Below are 23,314 nucleotides of genomic sequence, written 5' to 3' on the forward strand. Positions count from 1 at the left end.
TCCAAGGACCCAGTCTTTCCAGATGAGGCAGAGGTTCACCTGCACTTCCTCCAACCTCATCTACTGCATCCGCTGTTTCAGGTGTCACCTTCTCTACATTGGCGAGACCAAGCGCAGGCTCGGCGATCGGTTCGCTGAACATCTCCGCTCAGTGCATCTTAACCAACCTCATCTCCTAGTGGCTCAGCACTTCAACTCCCCCTCCCATTCCCAATCTGACCTTTCTGTCCTGGGCCTCCCCCATTGTCAGAGTGAGGCCCAGCGCAAATTGGAGAAACAGCACTTCATATTTTGCTTGGGTAGTTTGCACCCCAGCGGTATCAACATTGACTTCTCTAACTTCAGATAGTCCCTGCTTTCCCTCCCTAGCCCCTCCCCTTCCCAGTTCTCCCACTGGTCTTCCTGTCTCCGACTACATTCTATCTTTGTCCCGCCCCCTCCCCTGACATCAGTCTGAAGGGTCTCGATCCGAAACGTCGCGCATTCCTTCTCTCCTGAGATGCTGCCTGACCCGCTGAGTTACTCCAGCATTTGGTGTCTACTGTCCATGTAACTGTCCAATTGTTCCTTAAATGTTAAAAACTTTCATGCTTTGATCTGCAAAGTTGATTGCCAAACACCAATTCTGAATGATGCAAGTCCATCGTCCGCATGAGTCAAAGCTGGTGAGCATGAAGAGACACTGCCTCGCCTTGGAAGAACCGCATGACTTTTCATTCCTGCTTCCCTATCATTTATGTCAGTGATTACAGAGTACCAATCAATTCATGAAGTAATGTCAAAGCAACCAGAGAACTACAAATTAAATAGAACAGTAGTAAATTTCAGCAGGAAGCACATAAATCAGTGGCAAATTCAACAAAGCAGCAAATTGTTAAGAACAATAGCCTAATCAATACCTTGGTGGATATAACAAGAAAGAGCTTGATACTGATTGATTCTAACTTCATAAAACAACAAATACATTTAAGAGAAGGTTGGCGTACAGAGTTTGTCTTAGAAATGTTGGCATTTTGATTTATAAACGGTCAGGGATATGGTCAAGTGATAAAAGTTGAAGAAGAGGACCACTTGAATCAGCAGTCTCTCCCTCCCTCCCAATCAAACAACCTCTTCACATTCAGATATGTGCTGACTCATTCTAACCTTTCTTTATTCTTGCTCTCACCAACAAAAAAACAACTGTCTTTCCGAATCCCAGGAGCAGTATATCCTTCCTTATTGAGGAGTTAAGCAACCTACTGAAAACTGACTGTAATTATTCTGTCAAAACATTTACTTAACAATGGGGAAAAAATGCAATGCCTTCATTTTTCATTCAGTAATTCAGCTCTCGAATGTTAGTAACATTGCAGCTAAAGTTACAGTAACATTTAAAATTACGCCTTGTCAAAAGCAGACTACAACAAAGCACTGATTCTAATAAAGTAGCAGTGTTGTTCATTTACATAGCATGTTTACACAGGAATGGAAATATGGTATAATATTTGGCTATTAATTTATTTAGTGTGTAACCTGTGGCTATTAATCTATTCATGTGATTCTTTACACACATTTTTTTGTGAAGGAATTCACATGCTGATCATGTCCCAACTTTGACAAAGATTTAGATAGTCACTCATCTTTTAAATTGTTTAGGCAACAACAATCTTCGCTGGCTCTTAATTCAACTAAATGTTCTCTATCTTTTCCAATCTACGTACCATATTGTACCAAGGGGGCCAGCCCTCCAGCTAATTGGAGTGTGTTTTATTAAAATGGTAAATGAATCATAACTTTGTGCAATCATTAAATAAAGACTTTGACGTTGTCTCTCGTGTTTCTTCTTGCAGTTCTGTTTCCTGTTTAATTTTAAAACCAGTGCATTTTCTGCCAGTACAGCGCATCAACAACTCTACAAAGTTAAACATCTTAGAACAACGAACAGTTCAGTGCAGGAACAGGCTCTTTGGCCCACAATATCTGTGCTGAATAATGATGAAAAAATAAACTACCTGCCTGAACATGATCCATACCCCTCCATTCCTTGCATAAACATGTGCCTAACTAAAAGCCTCTTAAAACGCCACTATTGTATCTGACTTCACCACCACCCCTGGCAGCATGTTCCAGGCACCCACCACCTTCTGTGTAAAAGACTTGCCCACACATCTCCTTTAAACTTTGCACCTCTCACCTTAAAGCTATGCCCTCTAATCTTTAGACTTTAGAGATACAGCGTGGAAACAGTCCCTCTGGCCCATCGAGTCCGCAGCGACCAGTGATCACTCCGTACACTAGCACTATCCTACCTACTGGGGAGCATTTACAATTTACCTGAAGCCAATTAACTTACAAACCTGTACGTTTTTGGAGTGTGGGAGGAAACTGGAGCACCCGAAGAAAACCCTCGCAGTCACAGGGAGAATATACAAACTCCGTACAGACAGCACCCATAGTCAGGATCGAACCTGGATCGAATTTGGCTATTGGTCGGCCTACTATAGGAGGATGTCATTAAAATGGAAAGGGTGCAATAAAGGTTTATGAGGATGTTACTGAGTCCAGAAGGTTTGAGTTATAGGGTAAAGCTGAATAGGCAGAGTTTGTTTTCCTGGAGCATAGGGGGACAGTAGATGACATACCAGTGGAATGTAAAATCATGAGGGGCATAGATTAGGTGAATAGCCACATTCTTTTGCGCAGGGTAGTGAAGTCTAAAGCTAGAGGACGGTGATGTAACATGAAAGAAGAAGATTTAAAAGAGATCTAAGAGGCAATTTTTCACAGAGAGTGGTACATATATGAAACATATATGCTGGAGGTGGGCATTATTATGACATATTAAATACATTTGGACGTACGTGGAGTGGAAAGGACCAGGCGCAGACAGGTGAGCTGGGCTCAGCACAGGCATGTGGGACTAGCTCTGTTAGGCAACATGGTTGGTATAGACAAGATGGGCAAAAAGGCCTATTCTCCTACTGTATAGCTCAAAAGCACTGTAGTGAAGCTGGTGCTTTTTTTTATTTTAAAGCTATCTGACAGGAATAGGAACCATGAAACTAAGACTAGCTTTTCTAGCAATTCTCTCTTCTATTGCAAGCCATTTTAAGTCCCCTTCCCTAACCCTAACCCATACTGACCTTTCTATCCTGGCCCTCCTCTATTGCCAGAATAAGGCCGCACATAAACTGGAGGAACAACACCTCATATTCCACTTGGGTGGTTTACAACACAATGGTTCGGATATTAAATTCCACAAGTTTAGGTAACTCACCTACAAACAACCCCACCCTTATTCCACCTCTCCTTCCTGTGCCCCACTTGGATGCGCACTTATTTCTCCCATTCCCCGTCCACCACCAGCACACCCGTCCTTTCCATACACATTTCTTCCTCTGGTTTCACATTTCATGCTTCTTCTATCCTTATCTCATCATCTCACATTCTTTGTCTTTTCATCTCTGGCCTTTGTCCAACCATTTGCAAATACCCCCACCCCCCCCCACCCCTTCCCAGTATCCACCCCCCCCCCCCCCTTCCCAGTTGGCAGACCAATGAAAACAATAGAAAAGGTTGCTGATTCCACTGCGCTTTTGCAAAGTTTGTAGGAGATAAATGAGGGAATCCATTGGAAATTCACCCCCTAAAGTGTCAAGGAAAAGGTCTGGGGAATGTAGCAAATGTGTGTGCAACATTTTCAGCCTACATTGCAGTCCAAGGTGCAGACATCCTTGAGAGGTCTCCAAACAAAATACTCGTCATTCTCATTTTAAAAAGTGACTCACCTTGGAAATGGCAAAACTTGAATGTGACCTAATATAAGATGGCAAAGATTTGCAAGAGATTGACAATGTGCCTGGGATGATTCCAAGTACTATGGAACGATTGCTGAAAATGAGGAAATTGGGACAAAGACTGTTTCTCAACTTGCTGCTGGGCTATGAAACAGGTATTGCCTGTAATTGAAATACTAAAGCAAAGAAATGAGAGATTTTTTGTAATAAGAAGCCAATGTCACAATGCCAGTCCCTTGGCTGGACAACAACATTGAACATTTACTATAATGGAATCTGGTGAAAGAGGTTTGTTTGATGTGAGCCCCTTTCAAATGGTTCGAATAGATTTCTCACTTCCCAATCACATTGACATATAAGTAAATGATGTGGGATTTATGCTCGTTGCAAAGGTTTTGCTTATTTTGTTAATGATGTTAGAGTCATTAGGTAATGAAGCACAGAAACAGGGCCACCGTGCCCACGCTAACCAAAATGCCCCATCTACACCAGCCCCACCTGCCTGCGTTTGTCCATATCCCTCTAAACCTTTCCTATCCATGTGCCTGCCCAAATGTCTTTTAAATGTTGTTATGTTACCTGCCTCAACTACTTCATCTGGAAGCTCATTCCATATACCTGCCACCCTGCGCATGAGTCAAGAGTGTTTTATCGTCCCAGATAGAACAATTAAATTCTTACTTGCAGCAGCACAACAGAATATGTAAATATAGTACTCTGTAAACAATATAATAAACAAGGAAAAAAAAGTTCAGTGTGTGTATATATACATATACACAAATACAAAAACAAACAAATAATAATAGTGCAAAAAGACAAAACCAATGTCCCCAGGTCTATGTAGTTCAGAGCTTATTTGAGGTTGTGGTGTGTAATAGCCTGATGGCTGTTGGGAAGAAGCTGTTCCTGAAACTGGATGTTCCACTTTTCAGGCTCCTATACCTTCTTCCTGATGGCAGGGGTGCAATGAGTGTGTGGCCAGGGTGGTGTGGTCCCAACCTGAAATGTCACCTATCCATGTTCTTCCAAGATGCTGCCTGACCCACTGAGTTACTCCAGCACTTTGTGCCTTTTTGGTAAACCAACACCTGCAGTTCCTCTTGTCCCTATTTTATTCCTTGGATTTTAAATTCTTCTGGTGGATTGGGAGTTCATGTTTCTGGAATACCGGCTGCTAATCCAGTGACTTTACCCTACATTACATTCCTGTATTTAAAAGTGAAAAATAATTTATTGTTTTTTCGTTAAATCCACATTTTCTCATTCCCATTTATGAAAGACACAGGAACTGCAGGTGCCCATTTACCAAAAAAGACCCAAACTGATGGAGTATCTCAGCAGATCAGGCGGCATCTCTGGAGAACATGGATAAGTGATGTTTTGGGTCGGGACCCTTCTTCAGACCGATTGTGTTGGGGGAGGGGGGAAGCTGAAAGAGAGCCTCACATCGAGGCTGCACACAAACAATGAATGTTTCCCAAATTTCATTGCTGAGCACCCTGATTGAATGCATCTGCTTTGGACACTGCTTTAACTAATATCTTTGTTAGCAAATCAATAGAATTCCAGATCAACAACTTAACTCATTTTCACACATTTACACAAACTAAGTCAAAGAGAATCATTAAAAAAAAGCACAGATAGAAAGGGAATTTTCTAAATATCGAAATGTCAGAAAGAAATGCTTACATTCCAACCTTGCATAATCAAGAGATGTTCCAAATAATTTGTAGCCAAATAAATACATTTGAAACGCAATTAGTTTTTGTTTCATAACGTTAGAAATATTTGTCAATCTGTCAACATGAAGATAACCCAATTATGTGGTTTTGTACAAAGTTGATTATTTGTTAAATGTTGGATGTCAAATTGGAATGGGCTAGTCAATGTTTGCAGTTCATTACAGGAAATGCATTATCTGTAGTCATTCACATGGCAGACCAATGAAAACAATAGAAAAGGTTGCTCATTCCACTGCGCTTTTGCAAAATTTATAGGAGATAAATGAGGGAATCCATTGGAAATTCACCCCCTAAAGTGTCAAGGAAAATGTCTGGGGAATGTAGCAAATGTGTGTGCAATATTTTCAGCCTACATTGCAGTCGAAGGTGCAGACATCCTTGAGAGGTCTCCAAACAAAATACTCGTAATTTTAAAAAGTGACTCACCTTGGAAATGGCAAAACTTAAATGTGACCTAATATAAGATGACAAAGGTTTGCAAGAGATTGACAATGTGACTGGGATGATTCCAAGTATGAAGGAACGATTACTAAAAATGAGGAAGTTGGAACAAAGATTGTTTCTCAACTTGCTGCAAGGCTATGAAACAGGTATTGCCTGTAATTGAAATACTAAAGCAAAGAAATTAGAGACTTTTAATCATAAGATGCCAATGTCACAATGCCAGTCCCTTGGCTGGACAACAACATTGAAAATTTACTATAATGGAATCTGGTGAAAGAGGTTTGTTTGATGTGAGCCCCTTTCAAATGGTTCGAATAGATTTCTCACTTCCCAATCACATTGACATATAAATAAATGATGTGGGATTGTGCTCGTTGGAAAGGTTTTGCTTATTTTGTTAATGATGTTAGAGTCATTAGGCAATGAAGCACAGAAACAGGGCCACCGTGCCCACGCTAACCAAAATGCCCCATCTACACCAGTCCCACCTGCCTGCGTTTGTCCATATCCCTCTAAACCTTTGCTATCCATGTGCCTGCCCAAATGTCTTTAAATGTTGTTATGTTACCTGCCTCAATTACTGTAGGGAAGAAGCTGTTCCTGAAACTGGATGTTCCAGTTTTCAGGCTCCTATACCTTCTTCCTGATGGCAGGGCTGCAATGAGTGTGTGGCCAGGGTGGTGTGGGTCTCTGATGTTGCTGGCTGCCTCTTTGAGGCAATGAACCCTGCAAATGCCTTCGATGGTGAGGAGGTCAGAACCCGTGAGGGACTGGTTTGTGTTCAGAATTTTTTACAGTCTTCTTCACTGCTGGGCATTCAAGTTGCCGAACCAGGCCGTGATGCAACCGGTCAATACGCTCTCTACTGTATACCTGTAGAAGTTGAAGAGAATCCTCTCTGATATACAGAATCTCCACAATCTTCTCAGGAAGTAGAGGCGTTGATGGGTTTTCATTATAATTGCACCAGTGTGCTGGGAAAAAAATGGCCCTCAGGTTGCCATTAAATCTTTCTCCTCTTATCTCACGCTTCATATCTATGTCCTCTGTTTCTTAATTCCCCCTGCCTTGAGTAAAAAACTTTGAGCTTCCCCCTTATATATTCACCTCATGATTTTATACAGCTCACATTTGTGGGTACAAAAGTAACAAATGGAATTCAGCAAGGAAAATCAGGAATTATTTCAACTGGGGAGAGAGAACAAGGGAAAATGAGTACACGGTGTAGAGTAAGATATTAAGTATTACTGAGGAACAAAGGGATTTTGATGTGCATGTCCTCACCTCCATTAAGATGGCATGACAGTTAATTAGGATTATTAAAAAAGCATCTGGGAAACTTGCCATAATCATCTTGGGCACAGATTACAAGAGTATGGATGTCATGCGAGAACCATGTAAAATGCTATCTAGGTCACATCTGGAGTACAGTGTATAATAACAGTCTTCATAGTGTAGGATTTGATTGGACTGGGAAGGGGAGAATCCAGGGGGAGTTTCAAGGATGCTGCCGGGAATGGAAAAGATTAGCTGCAACAATAGTGACCAAGATATTATTTAATTGAGGCATGTAAAATTATTGGAAGGCTAGATATGATTTCACAGGAAAAAAAATCAAGAAATAGGGGCACAGATTTAAGTTAATAAGGAAAAGGGTTTAATGAATGATTTTTTTAAATTTAAACAGTATTGGTTTTGTACTGAAAGGGTGGTAGAGGAAAATTTAAGTTGCAGGTCATAATACCATAAGTGATAGGAGTAGAATTAGGCCATTCGGCCCATCAAGTCTACTCCGCCATTCAATCATGGCTGATCTATCTCTCCTTCCTAACCCCATTCTCCTGCCTTCTCCCCATAACCACCGACACCCGTACTAATCAAGAATCTATCTATCTCTGCCTTAAAAATATCCAAACATGGCCTCCACAGCCTTCTGTGGCAAAGAATTCCACAGGCTCACCACCCTCTGACTAAATAACATTTTCCTTATCTCCTTCCTAAAAGAACGTCCTTTAATTCTGAGGCTATGACCTCTAGTCCTAGCCTTCACAACCTTCTGTGGCAAAAAAATCCACAGATTGAGCACCACCACCATCACCACCACCATTCATCACCACCCAGGTTGAATACTTGACAAAATATAAGCTGGAGAGTATAGAGTGAGAGCTGGAAAGTGGGTTCAACCCAGGATCTCCTCACTTGGAGGTCTTACTTGTACCCGATGGACCAAACGGCATCCTTTCTGTGTCATGAATTTCAATAATTCTGAAATTCAATTCCTCATATCTGGTTATGAGTGAGAAATACAATTTAATCTACAATTTTTTTAACAAAATTAGCAATATTATTCCAATCAAGTTAATTCCTGCTGGCAAAATCTTCATATGAATTGTGTGGAATTAAAGCTGTGAATTTCACTGCATGTATGAACATTTTTTAAATTGTTGACATTTACCAGAATAAAATATAACACTGAAGCAAGTTAACATTCGTTGCACAGCCTTTCAGCAACATGACAGGAAAATCATACAAAAAGGGTTCCTGAGGTCGAACTCCACTAAAAATAAAATAAATAACAGAATAAGAACTTCAGTTATACTCTGAGGCTGGAACATAGCGATAAAGGAAACTCCAAAGAAAAATAGTGAAAGGCAAATCTATTTTCAATATTCCATTTAAGTTACTTATTCTACCAATTATTTGTTTGAAACATGCTTCCCTTTCAGCATATCCCTTCCGAAATGTACAGATCTGGCTGTGTTTCATACAATGTCTACCACTTTGCCAGAAGAAGGAAGAAACATGCTCTAAAATCTACTTGAACTTTTTTCTAAATTTCTGTCAAAAGTAGGAGCAGAAGGAAAAAAAATGGATGGCACCAGTAAATGGGCAGAGGATTGCAACTAGCAATTAATATGCACCCTTCCAAATCAGCAAAAGGCTGCACACTCATTTTGTGTGGCATATTTATTGACATGATGGCTTCTAGGCAGTGCTCATTGTTAATTACTTAGGAACTGGGCAAGAAGGCCAGTTTTGTGACTGGCCAGCAGCAATTGAGTTGTCTTGTATTTAAAGCAAGATTGTATCTCTTGATGGAGAAGATGGGTAGCGCAGCGGTAGAGTTGCTGCCTTACAGCGCCAAAAACCCGGTTCAATTCTGACTGCGGATGCTGTTTGTATGGAGTTTGTATGTTCTCCCTGTGACTGCATGGGTTTTGTCCGGTTGCTCCAGATTCCTCCCACACTCCAAAGACGTACAGGTTTGTAGGTAAATTGGCTTTGGTCAGTTGTAAAATTGTACCTAGTATGTGTAGGTTAATGTACGGAGTTACCGTTGGTCGGCACGGACTCGGTGGGCCAAAGGGCCTGTTTGAAGTCTGAAGTGCATTGTGGCTCAGGAGTGGGAGCGAATGTTCTACCACATGCAACATGGCATAAGATGATAGACATTGGATGCCACATTTTCCCAAAGCTTCTGCTGAGATCTGGATGAAGGAGGTGGAAAGAGTAATGTTGTCGATGAAGAGAGCCGCAAGGGTCCCCTTCAGGCATGACCCTTCAGCATGGAAGCAGTGGAAGAAGACACCTCAGGAGATGAAAGTTCTCAGTAACACGACAAAGTGCTATTTCCATCGTACTACTGCTCACACACAACTGGTGAATTCACCTCCGCCCCATCACTGACCAAACAATTTCTATCTATCTAGACATATTCTTTGTACTCCGACATCACACTCCCACATGCACAGCATTGCTCCATCCCACACACCCATATTTCACAGTCTGCACACGACTAGCTGTTCAACCATGATAGCTACATAACCCAACAAACTTGCAGCATGGAGTAGCACACTATGTACTCTCCTGAAGAAAAAAAAACTACTCTATAACAGTTGCTAGAAACAACCAACCAGTGGGGACCCAAATAAACAACAGAGAATGCCGGGGAACACTCAACAGGTCAGGCCACACCTGTAGAAAGAGAAACAAAAGTTAACTACCCAAACTAAATCTGAAGAAGGGTCTCGACCTGAAACACCACCCATTCCTTCGCTCCAGAGAGGCTGCCTGCCCCGCTGAGATACTACAGCTTTTTGTGTCTACCTTCGATTTAAACCAGCATCTGCAGTTTTTTCCTACCCAAACCAAAACCTGTTTATCAAATCTTGGCAAAGAAAGAAAACAAATTTGTTTTAAGTTGTATAGTGATAGAGAGGACCGATTAAATATCTTTGATAGCGTGAGATCAAGGTTGTCAAGGTGATTCTAATTAGTAGGTTAATGAAAGAAATGAGAGAGAAAGAAAAATAAACAACAAAGGAACCTATGGAAACTGTAAAATGCATGTCTACCACATGCAACATGGCATAAGATGATAGACATTGGATGTCACATTTTCCCAAAGCTTCTAGTGAGATCTGGATGAAGGAGGTGGAAGGAGTTTTAAACATACAGCATGGAAATAGGCCCTTTGACGCACCAAGTCCGTGCTGACCAGCAATCACCCCTTTAGTACATTAGTTTTATCCTACAAACCAGGGCTAATTTAGGGAAGCCAATTAACCTACAAACCAATTTATTCACAAAATGCTGGAGTAACTCAGCAGGTCAGGCAGCATCTCGGGAGAGAAGGAATGGGTGACGTTTCGGGTCGAGACCCTTCTTCAGACTGATGAACCTACATACCTACAAACCAATACGTCTTTGGAAGGTGGGAGGAAACCGGAGCACTCGGAGAAAACCCACGTGGTCACAGGGAAAATGTACAGGTCCTGTAAAGACAGCACCCGTAGTCAGAATCAAACCCGGGTTTCTGGTGCTGTAAGGAGGCAATTCTACTGCTGTGCCACTGTGCCTCCTTCTTAGGAGCAAAGAGGTCCTTCTGCAGTTGTACAGGGCCCTAGTGAGACTGCACCTGGAGTACTGTGTGCAGTTTTGGCCTCCAAACTTGAGGAAGGATATTCTTGCTATTGAGGGCGTGCAGCGTAGGTTTACTAGGTTAATTCCCGGAATGGCGGGACTGTCATATGTTGAAAGACTGGAGCGACTAGTCTTGTATACACTGGAATTTAGAAGGATGAGAGGGGATCTTATCGAAACATATAAGATTATTAAGGGGTTGGACACGTTAGAGGCAGGAAACATGTTCCCAATGTTGGGGGAGTCCAGAACCAGGGGCCACAGTTTAAGAATAAGGGGTAGGCCATTTAGAACAGAGATGAGGAAAAACTTTTTTAGTCAGAGAGTTGTGAATCTGTGGAATTCTCTGCCTCAGAGGGCAGTGGAGGCCAATTCTCTGAATACTTTCAAGAGAGTGCTAGATAGAGCTCTTAAGGATAGCGGAGTCAGGGGGTATGGGGAGAAAGCAGGAACGGGGTACTGATTGAGAATGATCAGCCATGATCACATTGAATGGTGGTGCTGGCTCGAAGGGCCGAATGGCCTACTCCCGCACCTATTGTCTATTGTCTATTGTCTATTGTCACCAAGCCGTTCAACCCTGTTGCTGAAACCAAAAGTAAATGCTAGAAATACCCAACCGATCAAGCAGCATCTGTGGAGAAACCATGAAAAATATTGGTAATACCCAGCAGATCAAACAGCAACTACAGAGAGAGAAAAACTGAGTTGTTGTTACAAATGGGCAACCTTCCAGCAGACCTGAACAGTTCTGCAACAAACAGCTATCTGAAATTGTTGTATTTGATGCAGAGTCCCAAAGGATAGGAGATGAAGCACAGTTCCTCCATCTTCAATAAGGAATGTTACTTTGGAATATTGAAGTCCAAACTCTAAACCTCTACATTGGAAATACTTAAGTTACCCAAAGCAGCAAAATAATTTAAAAATATTTGACCTCTCTTGATTCGTTCTCCAATCATAAATGTTGCATTGTCTCTTAAGTATTTTTCTGATTGCCAGGGGAGTCTCAATTGCACAATAATTGAACAAAGATTTAAAGGTCCACATTGTTCCTGACCTTAATTATTCAAGGTTACTTCAGCAGGACAGAGAATGATTTTGTCTTTAAAAGAGAAAAAAGTAACTTAAGAACAAATATAGCCTTACCAGAGTAATGGTTCCAGTCACCACACCATTGAAGGAAACTTTGGCTTGAATAAACTCTCCTTCTGCAGCCTTCACAGGTAACAGATTTGCACATTGCAAACTTTTGTCCCCCATATCATCGGTATCATGGCAACCAAAAGAAAAATATACATATAAATTAGAAACATGTCAAAATTAGTACAATAAATCACCTAGTAATTCTACACTTCTAGATTTCTTTAAAAGTGTTTCGTCTCAAGCCCACCACAGATTGTTTCTAGATATAGCAAGATCTTCACAAAATTGCGTTATATTCAATAGAACGTGACTTACCCTTAAAAGCTTCAATATGTTCCCTGATAATCACTCAATAAAATTTAAATCAAGATGAAAACTGTGTATAAAATGGAATTCATCAAGAATGCAATGGTACTATTTGTTTACACTTCACAATTTTAACCAATAGTGCAAAACCAAAATCACTTGGCATCTATATACTAAAACTCGTTTGTTTGTTTGTTTGTTCCTGAACTACAGCCAAACCGGTACATGATAGCGCAACAATTTGTTGCGAGGGAGGGGAGGGGGAGGGGGAGTGGGGAGGAGGGGGAGGAGCGAGGATGAGGGGGGGTTGAGGGGGATCGAGTGGGGGGGGGAAGGGGGGAGAGGGGAGGGGGAGGGGGAGGGGGAGGGGGAGGAGGATGAGGGGGGTGGAGGACAGGGTGGATGGAGGGGGAGGGGGGTGGAGGGAGGGAGGGGGGGAGGGGGAAGGGAGAGGGGGAGAGGGGGAGGGGGAGGGGGAGGGGGGAAGGGGGAGGGAGGAGGGAGGAGGGGGAGGGGGGAGGAGAGGGTGCTGCACCAATGCAGGAGAAGTTTGGGCCCAATGGGTCCACGGCCTAGTTTATACTACAATGAGAATCATGTCAAATTTGACTATATTGAGGACTGGATTAATACGTTTGGTGAAACATTGAAAACAACTGAGAGCATATTGCAGGCACAATCATTATATTCAGAAATCATGAAAACTATTTGCAGAGATTAATGAATTCAAGAATGAGATTGACTGGTTGAGAGATAGAGCATAGAAATAGGCACCTCAGCCCACTGAGTCCTTGCTGACCATCAATCATCGTTCAAGCTAGTTCGGTGTTATCCCACTTTCACATCAACTTCCTATACTTTTGGGGCAATTTTACAGGGGCCAATTAACCTGACGTCTTTTGGGATGTGGGAGGAAACCGTAGGAAACCCACACAGTCACAGGGAGAACACACAAACTCCAGACAGACAGCTCCCTAGGTCAGAATCAAACCTTGGTCTCTGGCGCTGCGAGGTAGCAGCTCTACTAGCTGTTTCACCCAATATGGATCCAGTACAGAAGGATATACCCACCAGCAATAATATACACAGCAATTATTACGTACAATGACACAACTGAGAGCACAATAACCTCTCAGAAATTTTCAAGATAAATCTTGTTCTTTAAAGTGAGGGCAGCACCAAGAGATGAGGGGCATGCTACAAAGATATTCATTTCTCAGATCAGTTTATTGTTGGTAAGACCAGTATTTATTGTTCATCCCTTATTGTCATAGAGAAGTGATGGAAAGCTATCTTTTTGAACTTCGGCACATATTTAAGATACCCCACAATGTTGATAAGTAGGAAGTTTCATGATTTAACTCCAGTGACGTCTGAGGAATGTAACATATTTTCACATCATACCACCATACCCAGAGCCCGAGAATGTGTACAAAGAAACCTGCCCTTCGTGTAGCAGCAATCAGATAAAGGAACAGAATCTAGATAGAATCTTTCCAAGTCGTGCAATAATGTGCACCCTTGAAGGGGCAGATGTAGTTATGGTGTTGCTCTGTGCTTGCTGCTCCCCAACTTTCATAGAGTAGGTGTTTCAGCTTTGGGTGATGCTGAGAGAATAGCCCAGGGAAGTAACTACACTATACTTTGTCGATGATATGAACTCCAACCACTCCACACCACTGGTGGAGGGCCCAAATGTTTAGGGTGTTATGCCAATCAAATAGACTGGTCTGCTCTGGATGCTGCTTAGCTGTTAAGTGTTGTTAAAGCTGCATTATCCTGGCAAGTGCCGAGTACTCTATATTATATTCCTGATTTGTGCCTTGCAGTGATATAACCCACCACTGGCATAAATCTTAAAACAGGGTAGGTGGAAAAAGTGATGACAAATAGGAATGGCATCTCTACCACTTTCTGTGATGAGCATAACCATGTACAATGGGGGCTTCAGTTCTTTGGTTCAAACTGTTAGTGGAATCATTTAGTATGTTTCTCCATACTGACTAAGATGCAGCCATGAGTTGGACCAGAACTTGTTTTAACCCGGTTCACAACAACTATTCAAGAAGGGGTATGCAGTAAGTTCTGGCATTCCCATAATCCAAGAATTCATACATAAAACAACACAGTGGTGCAGTGGTAGAGCAGTGGTACAGTGGATCTTACAGCACCAGAGATCCAGGTTCAATCCTGACTGCAAGTGCTGTGTGTATGGAGTTTGTACGTACTCCCCGTGACCTGCATGGGCTTTCTCCGGGATATCCAGTTTCCTCCCACACTCCAAAGACATACAGGTTTGCAGGCTAATTGGCTTGATATGAGTGTAAATTACCCCTAGTATGTGTAGGATAGTGTTAGTGTATAGGATAGTGTAGTGGCCGGAAGGGCATGATTCTGCGCTGTTTCTCTAAACTAAACTAAACTAAAGCAGCCCAATAGCAACATTATTCATGGGTCAATTCATGCTTGGTGCTCTTTTTCTCATTGTGATAAACTTCACAGGGAAACAGTTGTGCATGGTTTAATGGTTTAGGTTTAGGTTTATTGGTTTAGGTTTATTAGTGTCATGTGTACCGAAGTACAGTGAAAAGCTTTGCTTTACATGCTATCCAAACAAATAATATATACCACACGTAGATACAATCAAGTCAAACTCAAGTACAATAGATAGAGCAAAGGGGAAGATAGTGTGCAAAATATAGTTCTCAGCATTGTAACGCATTGCAGCACATCAGCTCTATAGGCACATACAGTATGTTCACAATGGGATAGATGTGAATCAGATAGTACCCTAGCTTATGGAAGGACCTTTCAAAAGCCTAATAACAGAGGGGAAGAAGCTGTTCCTGAGTCTGGTGATCTGTGCTTTCCTGCTTCTATACCATCTGCCAGACAGGAGCAGGGAGAAGAAGGAATGACCGGGTGGGACAAGTCTTTGATAATGGTGGCTGCTTTTCTGAGGCGGCGTGAAGTGTAGATGGAGTCAACGGTGGGAAATCTGGTCTGTGTGTTGGACTGGGCTACATTTACAACTCTCTGCTGAGCAATAGTGAGAGTACCCACAGAAGCACTATCATTTTTCTGAGCTAATTGTAAACTCTGAGAAATTGAACATGTCCGGTATCAGATGGTAAGGAGAACACAGATTATAATAAATGGTTTGACCCAGAAGATGTTATGAGACTATATTTAACACTTAACAGATAAACAGCATAACACCCTAAACATTTGGGAAACAATGGGAAAAATTTGAAAGCAATTTCTTCTGTAAATGTAGAAACCCAGATTCTATTAATGATTTCCTGATCCTCCACTGATGCAGGTTTCTCCAAGGTAGCGGTTAGAAATCAAAAAATTATCAGAAATGTTAACTATTTTCAAACTATTCTGATGGGATCGTAATACCAACTATCAAACATAAAACATAAAAAGTACAGCCACATGGACAGGTTCTTGAGCCCACTATGTCTGTGCTGAACATAATACGAACATAAACTAATTAGTAAGGGCGTCAGGAGTTATGGGGTGAGGGCAGGAGAATTGGATTGAGAGGGAAATATAGATTAGCCACGATTGAATGGTGTAGATGATGGGCTGAATGGCCTTATTCTGCTTCTAGAATTTATGATTTTATGAACATGATAATCTCATCTGCCTACAAATGATCCATATCCATTCACTGTATCCCGCGTCTTTTTGCATAACGTGTGGTGGAGCTTTTTTATGAAATACCAAGTCTCAACTATCGTTTAACAACCTCCATGGAAGTAATATATGTGATGTCTAATTATCGTAGATTTCCATGCATTTTTAATAATTTTAAAAATAGTTACAATATTTCAGTTTATTACTTGATCTCTACGTCCCAATTCTGTTTAGTTTTCTGCAAAGCATTGAAGTTTCTGTAAGGTTTTGTCCCACAATGAGGGCGAGATTAACAATCCAGTCATTTCTGAGAGCTAACCATACAAATGCTTAATCAGTGCTCAAGCCTGTGTTTTAAAAGTAATTTGGTTTTAATTTTTAAATGTTTTCTTCATACTTGTGAAATTCCAAATTGTTCCCCAACACTTCAAACTCTTTGATCAGTTTTAAACATTGAGTTTTAAGCTTGAGAATTATTGAAGCGTCCCCAAGGGCACTAGGAATAGGATGAACCTCTGCGTACCATTGGGACTCACTAATCTGGAGCATAGTTTAGGGTCCAAGATGGCACTGACTACAAGCTGCATATGCAGCTTGCCATTCACCAAAAACAATACATCCCACAGGCAGTTTGCCTGCATCGTGAATGTTTATTGTAAAAGGTTTAAAAAGTTAGAAATTGTTACTTTCTTTTGCTGTCTAAGATAACTCTTCATTGTGATCGCATGTTCAATATTCTGATTAATATTAGAGACCACAGAGCTCGTGCCCTATAAAGCTGATGCCTCACCACATATGACAGAGAGCACGGCATCATTATGGCCATGTTTATTCAAGATCAGAAGCAAGCACCTTTGCTTTACCACTGTGAAATCCAAGCCATTATCTTAGTTCAACTAAATAATCTAATCAAATGGCACCCAGGTAGAAATTGGTATATACAGTCATGATACAGTAATGCATTATGGGGGAAATAGAAACTCAAAAGAGAGAATGGGAACATTCACCTTTCCCCTTTAATTGTTCACATGGAGTATATAAATTTGCTTGGGCACTTTATTTCTGGTGGTTGCAACACTAAGCAGATATGTATGCAGCGCAAGGGATCAAAAAGGTATCCAAAGTCTCCAATAGCATCAGAATGTTGAGAATCATAAAAGGCCAAAGTTAGAAAATACTCATTAAATGGAAGTTAAAAAAGATGGTTTGAATTTTAATTTTCTATCAATTCCCTCAATGGCTGAGGGTTTCTTAAATGTTTTTGTAAGCATGGGTGATTTGACAGGTGTGGAGTTTTAAATAGAATATCTTTCATTGAAGGCAGTAACTCTCAACTAACCATGTTATGTTTTACGTTTCGTTTAGATTTATTATTGCCATATGAATTAAAGTATTGTGAAAAGCTTTGTTTTACATGTTATAAAAATCAAATCAGACAATGCTCCACATAAACATCATCAAGCCTAACCCAGGTACAATTGATAGAGCAAAGGGAAAGATACAGAGTGCAGAACGTAGTTCTCGACATTGTAGCTCAACAGCTCAGAGACAGAATCCAAAGTCTGCGATGAGGTAGAGAATCGGACTGTAATCTAGTTTATGAAAGTACCGTTCAGAAGCCTGATAACAGAGGGGAAAAGTCATACAGCATTTTGATGTTAATCACAAAGTGATGGTACACTCCCCTTACACTTATATGCACAAGAATGACAATAGTATGGATTAGGCTTTTACACCAATAAAGTCGTTTCCATAAATTTATTTGTGCCATATTAGAACTTATGATGAGGCAAACAATTAGAAAGCAATCAAAACATATTACACTGGTGAATACATAGAATGCCAACCTGTTCTCCTAACAAATTCAGATCATCAATCCTTGTACTTCAGTCTGAAGACGGGTCTCAACCCGAAACGTCACCCATTCCTTCTCTCCAGAGACACTGCCAGAGATGTCCCACTGAGTTAGTTACTCCAGCTTTTTATGTCTATCTTCAGTTTAAACCAGCATCTGCAGTTCCTTCCCACACAATCCTCAATATGGATCACCAGAGGATTCTGGTAGATGCAGCCAATTCAAGTTTTTATACGTTATCTCCATCCCTCTCCTTGCAATCTGCCAATCTCCTTGCAACATTGACAATTATCCAATGATTCTATGACCTTCAAAATTACCCAGCAATCATTCATGAAGAACCTTATCAAATGCCTTCTGAAAAATCCCATGTAAATAATATCAATAGTTATTGACTCTCTTTGGAAAAGAAGAATTAATTCCATGGGCATGACCTATTCTGCATCTGTTCTTTTCTGGTTCCAACTGAAGAAACAAACATTTTCAGGCTCTGCAGTCAATCTTCATCTCTTGACCAGAGATATTAGGCCAAACAATGCATAAATCTGTGGTTTCCTGGTCTTACTTTTCTTAATCAGCAGAGTGGCATGTGGAATTTTCCATGCTGAAGGAACAAGCTCTTCAGATAAGTTTTTTTAAACAAGACAAAGATTCAGTCAAATAAGATCATAAATAGTTACTAAGAGTAACTTCTGTCCAAGGCTGATAGAGATATGAACCTATAATTTTCATATTTGCCTGTTATAAACAATGTAAAACAATAACCTGTGGGCTGTCACGGCTTTGACTTAAAGGTTAAATCACTTAGAACTGAACTTTTTTATTTCAAAAGGTTAAAAAAATGTGAAATGTTCTACTCCAGGGTGTGGAATGCACAACGAGCGAAGATCAATGGATTTCTGGATATTAAAGGAAAAGAAGGACAAAGGGATAATTCAGGGAAAGGGTGTTGGTGTGAAAGATGGGCCATGATCTTGTTGAATAGTAGAGAAAGCTCCAGAAGGCCTCCTCCTGGTATTTCAAATGGTTTTATGTTCTTATGACCAAGCATATCAGATGTTTTCTCGTAAAAATGAGGGCAGATCCTACATTGTCGTTTTACAAGTTTCACCACATTGGAGAAATTCTTCACCAGATTTTAAATTGTAATTGACAAAGGGTAATTGTTCAGCATGCTAATCCTCAATTCAATTGTACAAATATTTGTGGCATCTGAGCTTTCTCCCCACAGGTATTTATTGTATGGAAAGGGAGTCCGAATCCAGGCCCAGATCGAAGATGGTGGGGGGGGGGGGGGGGGGGGGGGGAGGGGAGTGAAAGTGGGGTGCAGTCAGAGGGGGAGTCAAGAGCTTGATTAATGCTTGAGAGGTGGGAAGAGGTACCTGGTCTATCAGGAGTTGGTAAAGGAGAGGTAGTTGGGAGACAAGAGAACAAGGGCCATGCAAAGGTTGGGCTGTGCAATGTGAGAAAGGGCTCAAAAAGATTAGTGGCACAGGAGCGTGATTGGCAGAGAAGCTGCCTTGCAACACCGGAATGTTAGGTTCAATCCTGGCCTCAGGTCCAGTCTGTGGGCATGTTCTCCCTGGGAATGCGGATTTCCTCCAGGTGCTCTTGTTTCCACCCATACCTTAAAGGCTTTTAGGTGGTAGAGTATGTAGCCACTGTAAATTGCCCCAAATGTGTCAGTGAGAGGTAGACTGTGAGCAAAGGTGATGAGAATGAGGGAAGAATACAAGTGGGATTGATGTAGGACTAGAGTAAATGGGTTGTTGATGGTCAGCATGGACTCAGTGTGCCAAGCAACCATGCAGAATCTCTCCATGACTCCAATCCCAGATAAGAATATTTCATGCGGATCTTCCTAAATCGAGACACCGTTCAGCCCTAGTAGGCCACACAAGTAATGGCTTCAACCAATGTGAAACATACTGAAGTTGTATTATTAATGCAACTACTGGAAATAATGTACTAGAGGAACTGCAGATGCTGGTTTATACAAAAGATAGTCACAAAAAGCTGGAGTAACTCAGCGGGTCAGGCAGCATCTCTGGAGAAAATGGATAGGTGACCCTTTCAGGTCGAGATCCTTCTTCAGACAGATTGTGGAGGGTGGGGGGATCTGGAAGCAAGAAAAGATCAGGACAAATCAGGGCTGGCAACAGATGACTTCTCACATGGTGGTTGGTTCTCCAAGAGCCAATTGTTGGCTCTGAACGGTGTGATCCCAAGAGGAATATATTGTTGCAAACTGTGGAACTGTTTAACCAACTTTTGGTTGAGAAGGGGGGGATGGGGGAGGGGGGTGGGAGTGAGAGGAGGGGGGAAGAGAGTGTATGAGAAGTTACCTAAAATTAGAGGATTCAACGTTCATACCGTTGTAAACTACCCAAGCAAAATATAAGGTGCTGTTTGCATGTGGCCTCACTCCGGCAATGGAGAATGTGCTCTACAATATCTGTGGCGTTTTTGCTCAGCAATGGAAATGTGCTCTTGTGATTTGATCTGAAAATGGTTGCCAGTGCTTTTTACTCCAGAACTTCAGATGCAAAACACTGAAATAAACAGGACTGTGCAACAGAATGTTTAACAAAAATTTACATTGTCCCTCAGGCTATTCAACCATTTGTTTAGTACGAAGAAGCAAGGTTTTTTTTAACCTTAAACATTGACATTTTAAAGAATTTTCCAGCCATCTCACTTTAAAGTGAACTTGTCAGAGTTAATGCAAAAGGAAAAATTTAACTCTGGTTAATTCATAAGAAACTACAATAACAAGTCATCTGTTCAACCACGTTCCCTGCCAGATGGCAGCACCTTGGCGCAGATACTAAGGTGCTGCCTCGCTGCTCCGGCAACCCGAGTTCAATTCTGACCTCCGGTGTTGCATGTGTGGAATTTGCCGATTATCCCTGTGACTGTGTAGGGTTTATTTTGGGTGCTCCAGTTTCCTCCGGCATCTCAAGCATGTTCATAAGTTCATTAGTTCTAGGAACAGAATTAGGCCATTTGGCCCATTAAGTCCACTGCGCCATTCAATCATGGCTGATCTATCTTTCCCTTTCAACCCCATCCTTCTGCCTTCACCCCATAACTCCTGACACCCGCACTAATCAAGAATCCGACCATCTCCGCCTTAAAAATATCCATTGACTTGTCCTCCACAGCCTTCTGTGGCAATGCATTCTACAGATTCACCACCCTCTGACTAAAGAAATTCCTCCTCATCCTCTTTCTAAAGGTACCTCTTTTTATTCTGTACGGCCTCTGGTCGTACACTCTCCCACTCATGGAAATATCCTCTCCACATTCACTCTACTATTTTAGTGAACCTTCTACTATTCGGTTAGTTTCAAAGTGGTCCCCCCTCATCCTTCTAAACTCCAGCAGGTACAGGCCCATGTGCATGTCGGTAGATTGATTGGTCACTCTTTAGATGAGCCATAGAATCTATCGATAGCTGAGGAAAATATGGGTAGAATAAAATGGAATTTGTATATATAGGCATTCTTTAGTCAGCACTTGCTGGGGGAGAGGGGGGTGAAAGGCCTATTTCTCCTGCATGATTATGACTCGGTGGCAAAGTTAGGAATGCCTCCATTATAAGATCAACCACATTAATTTCAATTTCACTTGGAGAAACTGCTGTACCAAAAGAATTCAGCCAAATTGTCTCGCAACGCAGAGGCCTGACTCTGGGTGCTGTCTGTATGGAGTTTGTATGTTCTCCCTACGACCGCGTGGGTTTTCTCCGGGTTCTCCGATTTGCTCCCACACTCCAAAGATGTACAAAAATTAGAAATTGTCCATAGTGTGTAGTTTAGTCCCAGCGTACAAGGTGATCGTTGGTCGGCATGAACTTGGTGGACCGAAAGGCCTGTTTCCACGATGTATTTCAAAAGTCTAAAGTCTAAAAGTCAAAGTAAAGACTCCACCACATTATGGCAGTAAATGAAGATTCTCTGCAAAACCAAGCACCACTATGGTAGAATGATGAAACTACAGGGGTTAACTATCCAGGATTCTCTTGCACGAGGCCTTATTTGAATAACAAAGTAAAATATATGTATTAAAGATTTGCATTAAGCCAATCTGCTTCTAAAGTGCTTTGGAATGTCCTAACATAAAACTACATTGTTCTCATGTCTTTCTCCACATTAACTTTTATTTCTACCATTCATTTCATGCCACCAGGATGCATATGTCTATCTCTCCCACCCAGTGTTCTCAATTCTCTTAATAGAACTCTTAATTCCCCTGCTTTTCTGAACTATTTATTGTATTGTAATAAACATCAGAAAATATTGGAAACAGTGAAGACAGGTAGCATCTGTGGAGTTCAGCTTAAAAAAAAAGACACAAAGTGATGGAGTAATTCAGCGGGTCAGGCAGCGTCCCTGAAAAACATGGATAGGTGACGTTTTGGGTTGGGACCCTTCTTCAGACTGATCAATGCCCTTTCATTAGTATCCAATTCTGTTAGGTATTTCCAGCAAATTCCTTACCCACACCTCCCACACACACGCCCCCCCCAAAAAACAAACTTGTTCCACACATCTCCATTAGACTTTCCCCCTCTCACCTTATAGCTATGCCCTATAATGTTGGATACCCTAGGAAAAAGGTACTGACTGTCTACCCTATCTAAACCTCTAATCATTTTATATACTTCTATCAAGTGTTCCCTCAGTCTTTGACGTCCAGAGAAAAAAAATACAAATCTATCCAACCTTTCCCTGCAGTAGAAACCCTCTAATGCAGGCAGAATTCTGGTAAACCTCCTCTGTACCCTCCCCGTTGCCTGCACATCTTTTCTCTAATGGGGCGACCAGAACTGCACAAAATACTCCAAATGTGGCCTAACCAAAGTCCCAGGAAGCTGCATCATAACTTCCTGACTCTTATATTCAATGCCCTTAGCAATGAAGGCAGGCATACCATATGCCTTCTTTACCTACCTACTTGTGCCACCACCTTTAGTGAGCTATTAACTTGGACTCCAAGGTCCCTCTGCATATCAATGCTGTTAACGGTTTTGCTAAGTATTAATCCTAATGTTTGTAGGGTGGTACTCTATGCAACCTATCTGACAGGTTCACCTCAATAATTTACACCAACAGAACTGATTAAATGTATTTGGAACACACTGAGTACTCATTGGGGACAGGTACTCTCTCAAGTAATGTCTTGTGAACACTTGAATTGCTTAGGCACAGGACACTATTCAAGGGATTATTACTGATAGGTACTTGATGGTGGGACGGATATGATGATTCTGAGGGCCCATTTTTTTAGCTGTATGACTCCCGGCATAGAAAACCACAATAAAACTGGGAGTCTTTTTTTCAAAACAACGCAGAAGTCCAGCATTAACTACGTATGATGATGTCAAATCGCGTAACCACAGAAATCTAAGATTGCATAATCACAATTATCCAAGATTCCAACAGGATCTAGATGAACTGGGCAGTAGGCCA

At 41.4% G+C, this 23,314-nt stretch overlaps 1 protein-coding gene across 1 annotated transcript in view; it reads right to left on the bottom strand.

Moving 5' to 3' along the window:
- cusr (Copper-only SOD repeat protein) overlaps positions 1-23,314 on the bottom strand; it is an 87,330-nt gene that overhangs the window by 55,575 nt on the left and 8,441 nt on the right. Inside the window, exon 3 of the mRNA XM_078413401.1 lies at positions 12,038-12,137. Within this exon, the coding sequence (XP_078269527.1) occupies positions 12,038-12,137 (100 nt within the window). The remainder of the gene's footprint in view (positions 1-12,037; positions 12,138-23,314) is intronic.

The sequence above is a fragment of the Rhinoraja longicauda genome, chromosome 16 (genome assembly GCF_053455715.1).
Source record: "Rhinoraja longicauda isolate Sanriku21f chromosome 16, sRhiLon1.1, whole genome shotgun sequence".
In the NCBI taxonomy this organism is placed as follows: Eukaryota; Metazoa; Chordata; class Chondrichthyes; order Rajiformes; family Arhynchobatidae; genus Rhinoraja; species Rhinoraja longicauda.